The sequence below is a fragment of the Protopterus annectens genome, chromosome 2.part2 (genome assembly GCF_019279795.1).
Source record: "Protopterus annectens isolate FY-2018-M chromosome 2.part2, PAN1.0, whole genome shotgun sequence".
NCBI classification, from domain to species: Eukaryota; Metazoa; Chordata; order Ceratodontiformes; family Protopteridae; genus Protopterus; species Protopterus annectens.
In genome coordinates this window covers 885,917,807-885,930,342 of record NC_056730.1, presented here as the reverse complement: position 1 = coordinate 885,930,342, position 12,536 = coordinate 885,917,807, and the positions used below count along the sequence as shown (strand labels likewise).

The window sequence follows — 12,536 nt, the reverse complement described above, 5'->3', positions numbered from 1 at the left end:
ATTTCTCATTGTTTATTGCAATTCCTAGGTGAGAGCAGAGCTGCAAGGTGGTGTCTCTTGCTTTTATTAGTAGATGCTCAGTGGTGATGGTTAGGAGCCAGTCGTCTAAGTAAGGAAGTGAGCCGCGACTACTGCCATATATTTGGTGAACACTCTGGGAGCTGTAGTGAGGCCAAAGGGCACAGCTCGAAACTGGTAGTAACTGGTTCCCAAACAAAAGCACAGGTGTCTCTTGGATCACCTGTCCATTTTCATGTGGTAGAATGCATCCTGAAAGTCTACAAAGCACATCTAATCTTTTTTTTTTTCCAGAAAAGGAATTATTGGACTGCAGTGTTACCATCAGGAACTTGGACTTTATTACTGATTTGTTTAAATTGCTGAGATCCAGAATTGGTCTCCAGTCACCTCTTTTCTTTGGAACTAAAAAGAATCTTGAGTAAGTCCCGGATCCTGTTTGGTCTGAGGGTACTGTTTGGATGACTCTTGTCTAGCAACTTTTGGATTTCTAACATTGCCTTTTCCCTTTGACTGGGTGGAATGTCTGGGATCTTTTCTATGTTTAGGAGGGGGAAGGAAAAGGGTATGGAGTAACCTCTGAATAGGATGCCTTGTACCCATTTCTTTTTTATTTGTTGCCAGGCTTCTGGGTACAAAGATAAGCGGCCCCCGACTGCTTTCAGAGATGGACAAATGGGCCTCCCTTTAGGAGTGCTGAAAGGGCTTACTGCCCTGATACTGCGGACCCCCTCTGTCACGTGGTCGATGTCTTCCATTACTACTTCCCCCTCTGCCCCTGGGGGAAGATTCACCACGTGTGTCCAGGAAAGCTGAAATTTTTGGAACCACATTTTGCCACCTCCTTTCTGACCTTTGGGATAACGTCTGGTAAGCATGGAAAAACGGACTCCTACAGCAGAGACAGTTTTTCCTTCTTGCTCACACCTGGTTAGTGTGTCCTTGACTTTGGGCACGAACAGGAACGAGCCATCCAATGGGGCATTCACAAAGGAAGATTTAAAGGGCTCTGCAAACTCACACAAGCACATCCAAGAATATCTCCTTAAGGAAATTCCTGAACCCGCTGTTCTACTTGCTCCATCCGCTGCATGAGAAATCAGTCTCATGGAGGAGTTGACAACTGAATTTAAGGTAGAGAGCTGAGAAGAAACTATCTGAAACCCCTTCAGCTACTGAACCTTGGGAGAGCATCTCCTAGCTCTTTCAGGAGGTCTCTCTGCAATCTAGTAAAATGGGTAAGGTAATTCGGTGATCTGAGGGCAAAAGTCGCTGAAGAAAAAATGCGCTTTCCATATCTGTTCATTGTATGAGACTCCTTGTTCGGTGGATGAACAGTAGATTATGTCTCTGAAAGTTCCTTCTTGGTGGCTGCCGTCAGCACCACAGCATCTACTGGGACTCCCTTAGTTAGAAAGGTTTTGTCTGAGTGGAATGTGATAAATTTATTTGGCCTCCTAGGAACAGGTTCCACTGAATCTGGAGACTCCCACACCTTTCGAGAAACTAAGTCCATAAGTTCGTCGAAAGTTGGAAACACCCAAGTGGAGGAAGGGTGAGATCTTAAGGATTCCAGGTATGCTGACTCCTCTGTCGAAGGGTTGGTGGACTTCTAACTGTCTCTCTGTTTCGGTATTTCTAAAATGTCTCCAAAGGAGACATCATCAGGAGGTGACCGTGGGGACGCTTCAGCTTTATTGAGGTCTGTATCAGAAGTGAATGACTCCTCTGGGGAGTCTAAATGTTTCCTCCTGCATAATTTCTTCTGAGGGACCTCTTCGAAGGGGTACTCCGGAGAGTTTCAGAAGAGTGGGGGGGGTGTCCAGTGGGGCATCCTGAGACCTAGGATCTCTGTGTCCCTGAGGATGCAAGGATATAGAAGCAGACACTGGTGCTTTTGGGGGTAGAACGTCCGGAGATGACAGCGAACTGTCTTTGAAGACAGTACTCTCCTCTTCACCTCAAAAGCCCCCTGTCCCTGATCAGAGGAAATTCCTGGATCTTAAGTCGTCAAGGGAACCCGTGGAGTCAAGGACGATGGGCCCAAGGCTGAGGTAGGAGCAGAGCTCACCCAAGCCAATGCCCTCAGAGGCAAGGCCGGAGCTGACAACTGTCCAACCTGACTCTCCCCCCTGGACCCGAATGGAGAGCGTGGGCTCCTAGACTCCTCGAGCTCTGATGGAGCCGAGGACATCGGAGCAATGGCCAAATCTGAAGACCCCATCATAGGTCTCAGATCTGAGGGTTCCACTATTATCAGCTCAGGACATTCCAATTCGAAGTCCGAAGTTGGATTAGAAGGGGAGGATGAGGTAGGATCCAAAGCCCTCAAGGCTGGATCCGACAACTTGGCCAGCACTTGTGTCCTGAGCTTCTGTACCACTTGATCCACATAGTCATCAGATAGGCTCCTGGAAGACAGAGTAGAGGGAACTGGTGACTTGGCATGCTGCAATATTGGTGACCTTAGAGTAAGGGAGACGGGCTCCAAGACTGGAGACCAGCTCCGAATCTCAAACTCTGCCGCCACTGAAACAGATGGTGACAGAGCTGAAGACTTTTTGGATCTGATGGACTTAGGATCCAATGTGGAAATTTTGGCAACCTTTTTTGATGGCTCAGATAAAGCACTAGAAGAGGAAGGTCTCTTCCCAGACTTGTATGATTTAGAAGTTGGGGACTTGTCAGCTTTTAATAAACCCAGACCTGCTTGTATAGCCTCTGAGAAGGGGATTTTCAACAGTCCTCTCAAAATCAATTTGTTCTTCCTCTCCAGGAGAGCTCTGTGGTTAAAGGAATAACAAATTGAGCAAGACTCCTGGAGATGGACCGCGCCTAGGCAATAGACACAAAGTGTGTGTATCACTTAAGGTCATTTTCTGCCCACATTTCTTGAAAGCTAATGGTTTTGAATCCTTATTAGACAGCCTGACAGAGAAGAGAGAGAGTGACAGAAAATAGGTAGCTAGAAATGTTTTTTTTTTTTTTTACAGCAATAACTTCGACAGATAAAACAGTCAATGAGAACTAAAGATGGGCACAGCCCTCTAACTTAAAAGGGCTACGTTAACTTAAACGGGCTAAAGGGAAGGCAGTTCTCTAACTCAAATGAACTGTCAGAAAGAGAAAAACAGAGAAAAGACCAGAATAAGATCCCTCTAACTTAAACAGGCTACTTGTCTTTTAAAATAGAAGCCGGGAGAGGGACAACAAGGCCTGGACAGAAGAAGACAGCCAAAAGGAGAAAAACAGCCACAAAAAAAAAACAGAAATAAAACTAAGAACAAATTTAACTATTTGAAGATAAATAACAACAAGGAGAGTATAAAAAAAGTATGTACTTAGCCAGAGCTAGCAGAACAAGCACCCGATCTTGTTTAGTGGCAAACGAGATCTGGGGAGGTTTCCTGGTGCATGCTGAGATAGGACTTAGCCATGAGCTGGTAGAAGACCTCAAGCTTGGATATAAAGGCTGAGTCAGATCTGAGGAACAGATCCAAACCCATCCTAGTAAGACTGAAGGCGAGATAGGACAAAAACACATCCATAAATACCTCACAATTTTAGTATAGAGTGGGGTCTGTTGAAGCATATATATATATATATATATATATGCCATTTCTTCATTTTCTAAATGCAAAACATCTTTCTGTTCTGGTTTACAGAGCAATCACTGTCAAAAAGGTTATGTTTGCCAATAAAGTACTTAAGAAATGCACAACTCATGATCTGCAAAAGAGATCTTGCTTTGCAAAATTAAGAAAAGAACTGAGGTCACAGAACAAATCTGAGCAGTGTACCATCTAGTAGACAGACAGCTTACCAGAAATAGGGTTAAAGTGCGGAACCATGAAAAATATACAATCCAGTGAGCTCATCTTTCCACTGCATTAAGACTATAAAGCCTACCTCACATTATTTTTTAAATGTGTAAATCTTTCTTTGTTTTGCACTTTGCGCTAAGGAGGAGGATTCTGCTGGAAACATACATCTGAAGATTCAATGTGGGTGTGTGCAACATCCCAACTCAACTTTCTTTATAGTGCTTTACCATGAAGTTATAAAAAACAGATGAAATTCAAACACATAATTGTTAGGAAACAGTTACATATACATTACATAAAATAAATGTCAGTACATATACGGAAACACCATCAATTTAAATATCAAACTGCAAATAAAGAACCATAATTCAACAAGGAAAAAAAAGACTGAAGAAAAAAAAACTCACCTTTCTTTTTCCATTTCTTCTAAATATCCAGTGCTTTCAGCACTTCCATTAACAATCCCTCGTTTTGGTAATGACCCTGTAGGAACAGGACTGCAATCCCCTGAACGACTTGACACTGAGCCATCTCTACTTCCAAAGGAACGCAAAGACATTTTAGACCTCGCCTTCACCCCATTGAAATGACTGCCATCTAGGTTTAGTTCTGCAAGATGAAACAAGGCTTTAAGTACAGCAAATGTGGTAGCGACAACTTCTGTGGGCCATCCTAAACAAAAATAACTCACTTTATACATCTTCAGATTACAGATTCTCACCACCACAGGAACCGTTACCTGAACATAGTGAAGAGGTTGCCACTTGTTAAATACAGTCAATCACAAAGAATAAAGGCCACACCAAGGCTAGTTTTACATATTTTTTCATCATATATTTTCAGACAGCGGTAGCATTGTCGCCTCACAACAAGAGGTTCTTCAGTTCGATTCTCGCTGGGGTGCCTTTTGTATGGAGTCTGCATGTCCTTCCTGCGTTCGTGTGGGTTTCCTCTGGGTGCTCTGGTTTCCTTCCATGTTACAAAGACATGCATCTGGAACGTTTCTCCCCGAACCTCCGCTGAAAATTGCCTTCATTCCAAGTCGGACTTTCCCGGTTAACAAATGATAAATAAATAAATAAATACTGCTGCCACTTGGCAGGGAAGAAATAAATCACATTAGGAAATTCTATCTGCAGTCAAATGAATAGTGTGAAATGAGAATCAAATCCCTAGAAAATGTAAGCATTGAACAGGCAGGTAAGAGGGTTAACACAGAGGATATGGCAACTGCACGATATATTCTTAGGGGATCCTGGACAGAAGTAATGTCTTTCAGCTTTTCCTGGTTAGGGGTCGCCACAGCGGAACTCCGGTCCACTAATGATTGGCACTGGATTTTTACGGTGCCGAGTTGCCCAGACGTCCAACCTTCAAAGAAGGCACACCCATTCACGCACCTACCTGCATGTCTTAAACGTCACTCGACCGTGGGGAGGGCATGCAGACTCCACACAGAAGGTGCTCCAGCCGAGAATTGAACGGGAGAACATCTTGCTGTGCGGTGACAACACTACCCGCTGTACCACCGCGGCCTATCTGCAAGAGCTTCTAGTGAATGGTGAAATTAGAAGCTTCTAGGAACATTTTGACTAAAAAAGTCGTTCTACTGTTTGAGCCACAATAGACCTTATTCACAGATCTATATGTATACTAAAATGGAGTTCAGCCTTTCACCTTTTTTTGCTTCTCCTATACACAACTGACTTAATATTCATATCATAGGCAACATCACATAATCCATGATTTTAATGACATATTTTGTGATGGTGCAGAGGTTTGCATTGTTGCCTCACAGCAAGAGGTTCTCCAGTTCGATTCTCGGCTGACACGGCTTCTGTGCAGAGTCTGCATGTCCTCCCTGTGTTCTCGTGGGTTATCTTCAGGTGCTCCCGTTTCCTCCCACATTCCAAAGACATGCTTCTGGAGCATTTCTCCCCAGGCCTCTGCTGAAAATGGGCTCTGTCCCAGTCAGACCTTCCCAGTAAACAAATGTTAAATAAATAAATAAAATATTTCAAAAACTCAGGAAACCTCTACTCTCAGACAGGAGACTGCATTTGTTACTAATTTACAACAAGAGCCACTATCAAAACGAAGGGATAGACTATTCATTCACCTTCTGCAACTACATAATTTCTATAACATTCTCAACACAGCCAGGCTTTGAGATCATATGCTTGACATCTAAAAGCCTATGCAGATGATAAAATGGGCCTTTCACGCAGCAGCCCTAACAGTAAATAACCTCCTATTTCAACTGCAAATCATCAAGCCATGCACTCTGGATGGAGTTCTACATTCTCAACTACAGTGTTTCACTTCTACTGCATCGACAGTTGATGCTATATATTGCTCCCCATCCTGTCTAGTCCCTAAACCCTGTTGGGAAGAGTCTCCCCCCTTTCCAAAAGGCAATACCTTTTGGTAATATATATTTTATGTAAATAGTGGGGACGAGACTCATAAGTAAAATGGCCACCATATATGGCTAGACAGGTATTTTATTTTATGTGCCCAACCAATCTTCCCTCACAGTTCAGGCCACATGCACAACATTGGTCTTCATGTGTACCAGCACTGCCCATGGCATGCTATTTTGTCTGCCTGCTGACCTCTGCCATGTGACATTCCTGTAGGAGACTACCTCACAGCTTCCCACTACAGATGGCAAATTCATTTTTGGTCATTCATTCTCATGTCTGCAGCCAGCTTTGGTTACTCAAACCCAGGCAGCTGGAACTGCAGTCAGGGTTCCATGCTTCAACACAGAGCTGGAGTAGGTCACTGTATACACAGTTTACCAGCTTCTAATTCATTCTCAACCTTCTCCATACCTGAGGTCCACTTAATGAAAAATTAAACACCAGAAAAGAGGTCTCCTCCTCCCTCATAAGAAGAGCGACTTTGCTTCACTCCCATACACTTTCGCATCCATGAGTTAATCCCTCTATTATTACTGAGAGAAGACTAGGGTGAAGGGCTCTAAAATCCCTTGGATCTCTGCTGACATGATCAGTCACTGTCATGCATGCTATCTGGAAATCATGCATGGCTTCCAGTCTACAACCTGAATTAGGCTTCTGATAAAAACTTTGTAATGCTTGTACCATTATTCAATAGGGAAATCACGACATTTTACTTGTTTCCCAGTGTAACATTAGTTGCCCTACAAAACTATGGATATAAGCCTTTTCACTATTCCCCTTAAATATCTGCTCCTCAGTTAATGATTATTAAAATTAAGGTGCTACCATTTCTATTCCACCTACTGTTGACAGCACCTTTGAGAACCTGACCCTCAATAAAAAAGAGTGTAACAGAACAGAACATGTCACTTATGCTTAATGGAAGTCACATAGACTAATTTTCAGATCAACATTTTTGAGGCTATAAAACCTTCAACTGCAACTTGCATACTGGAGATGTTACTTTATGATGGATGTTGGGAAGAAATTGCTGTCTTTCATGGGCTTGTAGCTCCACAACTTCTATTCATAAATGCACGGCCACGTCCTGGATGATACGTCTCAAGAAATGACCATGAAAACAAATTCTTTAGCTGAAATGCTTTAATTAGCTTTATATGAGTGAGAAATCCTACACATTACCTTTCCCTACCACACATCTTTTTTTTCAGTGTTTTTTGAACACAGGTTTGGATCCTTTAAACTCCTCAAATCTGTTATGTTTCAATTACGTATTTTTATGTTCAGTATTTATGAAGTGGCAAGACTAGGTTGAGGGGCCAACCAATGGTGCAATTGCCCTGCCTGCCACATCCTGGATGATATATGTTAAGAAATGACTGTCAACAAAAAAAAAATTTTCCTGAAATGCTTTAATTAGCTTCAGATGACTGAGAAATCCCACAAATTACTTTTCCTTACCACACATTTTTGTTTTCAGTGTTTTATGAACATAGGTTTGGATTCTTTAAACTCCTCAAATCTGTTCTGTTTCAATTACATGTCTTTATGAAGTGGTAAGACTAGGTTTAGGGGGCAACCAATGGAGCATTTGCTCTGGAGCTACCCCCACCGGCCTCTAAAATTGATTCATATCAACTGATTTGGTAGTTGAAAAAATAGTCTCTTAACAGTGATTCATCACCAACACTGGTATCACATTTGTTTTCCCTCCAGATTTCACTCATTCACCTCTATCCCATTTCACTTTATTCGTATATGACTGACTGTATAGCTTATAATACAAGAGTCATTTTTTTTTGCCTTTTTTTAACTTGCTACAGACAGTTTGCAATGAAAGCAGAGATACATTGTTAAGTTAGTGTGCACTGTGAAGCACTTAGTCATTACTTCAAAAACAGGAGGTAGTCACATGCTGGCACAGGAGACAGTCAGTTTAACTTGTGCACTTGTTAAACATTTATATTTATATTCTTACAATGGTTACAGAGTACGTCTCACATTAGTGTGGTAACAGACCTTTTACAAAGGAAACTGTCATCCAAACTTTTAAGATATCTACTCTGTAGAAACTCCAGGAAAGTCTGTGGTAATGTGTGGCACTCTAATATTTAACCACACAATCATTAAGGATAACAAAATGCTCACATACCTTTAATGTGGACTCTTGCTGATAAAAAATGCAGGCTGTAAATAGCAGTTTACAAAATGGAGATGTATGCTAGAGATCATGCTCTTCACATGACTGCCTTGTAAGGGAAAGAACCCAAAGGCTTTTGCTATTCCAGCATCAAAAGTAAACCCGCAGCTTGCTGAAACAATGACACTGTTGCTGTCACAAAAACTCTCACACTCAGTACAGAAATGCTTTTGTTGAGGTGCTGTAAAATAACACATATTAAAGAGATGAAAGCATTACTATCTTTAGTGTAGATAGTGACGAAGAAAACTATGACTAAAAGATGTAAAACCAAAGACAAGTTATCATTAAAGAGGAGAAAAAGTGATTACAGAGATGAAAAATATGGAACACAGAACCATGAGAGATTAGAAACAGAAATCATTAGTATAAAATATAAGCTGTTTAGAATGCTATAATGGAAATTTGAGTTTGAAGAGGACACAAGTATTTAACAGCTATATCTATTTAATAATGTAAACTAACAAGGCGAATAGTCCCTGATCTGGTTGTTAAAAACTTGTAAAATATTGAAAATAAAACAATATGGTGACTAATTCCTGACTTTGAATTAGGTCATAATAGTTGATGTGTGTGTTTAATTGTTTTTAGTTAAAAAGAAATGTTAAATCAAACACGGAATTAAAACTTGAAAGAACAGTCGGTGGTGACACCTGGATTAGTTTGCTTAATGGCAAGCACTGATTACCTGACATGGCTGCTTTATTGGTACTGTACAAAAATATAACAATAAAAGTTGTAACAATCACTTCCAAAATAAAAAGTGTAACGTATGCATGAGACTGCACATTATGCTATACTGAACATTTTTAATATAAAGTATTGACATTGCTCCCACAGCGCAACTGACACTTTCACAGAGTTTAATTTCTGTTCCACTGGTATAAATCTTTGCAGTCTGTGTGTCCTAATATGTGATATTGGTAAAGAAGTGCGTATTCATATTGAAATGTGATAACTATCCATTGCATATACAGGAATTACATTTTTCAAAGTGTACAGGTTTCTTCACACACAAAATGAATTGTTGTGCTTCATATACGATATTTATAAAACATTAAAGCTAAACTCCTTTAATAGGGTCAGGGGTGTATACTAGGTTATTGATCACTGGGGCATTTATAAGCAGAGCCATGCAACCCACATGTATCCCACAAGTTACTGTGCATTAGAGTTTAAGGTGTGTATGTTAGTTGGGGTATTTCCAGTTTTCCATCCACTGGTCCGAACTGTGCATGAACAGGTTTAGGGAACAACTCTGCTTCACATGGATGGGAAGCCTATCCCCACAGAAAGAAGATTATCTGAGATACATATGTGTATTTGCAACAGGTCCTATTTAAGTTGCAAGCAAAGTTCATATCTTTAGATCTAGTAGTGCTGGTGCTGTTTGTTTTGTGGATATGCAAAAGGTCCATCAGAGTGGAATCCAAGGATGCCTTGTATGTCAGGTATAAATTGCCTCTTGGCAGTCTGCAGGAAACACAGTACAACAATAGGGTTTTGATGCAATCTGCACAGGACACTGTTTACACCCTGTATTCTTTGTGAGGAACCTCTGTGGATGCTCCAGTAGTTGCATGTGCAGGGTCAGGTACATACCGAAAGGGATGTTATCCTCCATGATGGGTCTGATGAGGGCAGAGTACAGTGGCACAATGACTTTCCTGGACCTAAATGCCATGCTCTTGCTTATAAATTAAGTGAAAAAGAATTATCTTCTTACTACTGCAGACATATGTTGGTTGAAAGCCAGGTTACAACCTACACGAGTCCTAAAATCCTCAACTACTGTGTCTATTTTTAAGGGTGTTTTATCAAGACTTTCCAAAAAAACGAAGTTATGTTCTTACCATAACGTTCCATCTGTGTTGTCACTCATCATTCATTCTTGACTGATGGGCTCAGTTCCAACTTCTTGGAACTGACTCGGCCATTATACATAGCTCACGCCAACCAAAACTCTCAAACTACGGCTCTACCCACAATTCCTCTCTTCTCATTACCTCAAATCAAGTTTGCCTAGTAGTTAAGAAAATACAGAAGCCCTAAGGTATAACCCTATAACATACCAGGACTAGGTCAGAACCTCCAGGAATCTTTTGGAGGGGAGCAGGAGGGTGGGATGTCAAGAATGAGCGAAGATCGACAACACAGATGGAACGTTATGGTAAGAACATAACTTCTTTATCTAATGTTGTCAATCTTCATTCATTCTTGACTGATGGGAGTCCCTAGCTACTTTAGATTCCAGGTGGCCCTAAGGAAGAATATTCCCGAGTACCATAGAGCCAAAGAATGCTTTTCCCCTGGAGACCATGTCTAACTTGTAATGAGTGATAAAGGTATGTGGAGTTGCCCAAGTTGCAGCTGCACATATATCTTCCATAGAAGTTCTGGAATGGAAGACCGCTAAAGTGGAAACAGATCTTGTAGAAAGAGCTCTAACTGTAGTTGAAACTTGAGTTTACTTTGCTTGTATATAAAGGTAATGCAGTCTCAGACATTTTGACAAGCTGACCTTTGACATAGGTTTGCCCAATCTGGGTCCTGAAAATGATAGAAATAGTTGGTCTGACTTTCTAGAAGACTTTGTTCTGTCCAAGTAAAAATCTAATTGCCTGTGGATATCCAATAAGTGTACACAGTACTCTCCTTTGTTTGTAAAATTTGGGAGGAAAACCGGTAAGTCTATGGACTGGTTGATATTAGACTCTGATACCACTTTGGGAAGGAAGGTGGGATTGATTCTGAGTGATACTCTTTCTTTGTGAAAAATGATATATAGATGATTCACACAAAGCCTGTACCTCTGAGATTCTCCTAGCAGACGTGATAGCTACTAGGAAGAGGATTTTCCAAGATAAGAACTTGAGGTCACAAGTAGCTGTTGGCTCAAGAGCTGTCGAACTAAACTTTGTAACACTAAGGTCAAATCCAATGGTGCTACAGGGTCTTGGAAAGGGGGTTTTAAATGAAGAGCGCCTTTAAGAAAATTTTGCATAGATGATGAGACATCAAGGAACGGTCATCAAACCCATTATGAAAATTTGAAATGGCAGCCAAATGAACCTTAATTGTAGACGTAAAGGCCCCCATTTCAAATAAGATAACTTAAATATTCCAGTACCTTGTCAACTGACACCAAGAAAGGGACTATACGGTTTGTACATGCCCAAATTAAAAATCTTTTCCATTTGCCAAGATAGAGCTTTCTGGTGGATGGTTTATGGGAGGCCAGAAGTATCTTTTGCACTGGACAGGACAAGTTATTCTGCCTGGCAATTACTGAAATTGGAGAAACCAAAGTGTCTGCTTGAGATTTTGAAGACTGGGATGCGTCAGACCCTGAGGGTGAGACAGGTGGTCTGGAGCATGGTCCAGAGTATACAGGCGGTGAACCAGATAAGGCCAAAGAAAGGGGAACTAGACTTGACGTGGCCAGTAAGGTGCAATGTGAATCATTTTGCTTCTCAACCGTTGGGCTTTCCTCAGAAACTGGGGGAGGAGTGGAACTGGGGGAAAGGCATACAGGAGTCCCAGGGGGCAATCGAGAAGAAGCGTCTCTCAGGGACTCCCCATGAGGGGGTATGACGGCAAAGTAGCTGCTCCATTTGTAGTTTATGGAGAAGCGAATAGGTCATAGCAAGACTGACCCCATTGACGAAAGATCTTCATCACTACATTGGGATTGAGAGACCACTTATGAGGCAGGAGGATACATCTGCTCAGTTTGTCCACAATCACACTGGAGTTCTTTGGGATATGCGTTGCTATCAGAAAGTGGTTGAAAACAATTGCCCATTGCCAAATCCTTAGAGCTTCCCGACACAGAAGATAGGACTTGATTCCCTCCTGTTTGATGATATACCAGACTATGGCCATGTTGTCTGACTGGACTGCAATTGTTCCCAAAGGAAAAACAGCCCGGAATGCTTGCAACGCTAAAAGCACTGCCCTCAATTCCTGGACGCTGATCTGCAAACCTCTTGCAGGGACCAAGTGCCTTGAACAGTCTTTCCCAGAACCCCCCCCCCCACCCTATCTGGGAAGTGCCCATGGTCA

General features: G+C 41.6%; 1 protein-coding gene across 7 annotated transcripts in view; it reads right to left on the bottom strand.

The window, feature by feature from the left end:
* APC (APC regulator of WNT signaling pathway) overlaps positions 1-12,536 on the bottom strand; it is a 2,693,590-nt gene that overhangs the window by 910,680 nt on the left and 1,770,374 nt on the right. For all 7 annotated transcript variants that reach the window (XM_044064201.1, XM_044064200.1, XM_044064205.1 and 4 more), the window contains one exon: positions 4,250-4,451. In XM_044064201.1, coding sequence (XP_043920136.1) covers positions 4,250-4,451 — 202 coding nt within the window. The remainder of the gene's footprint in view (positions 1-4,249; positions 4,452-12,536) is intronic.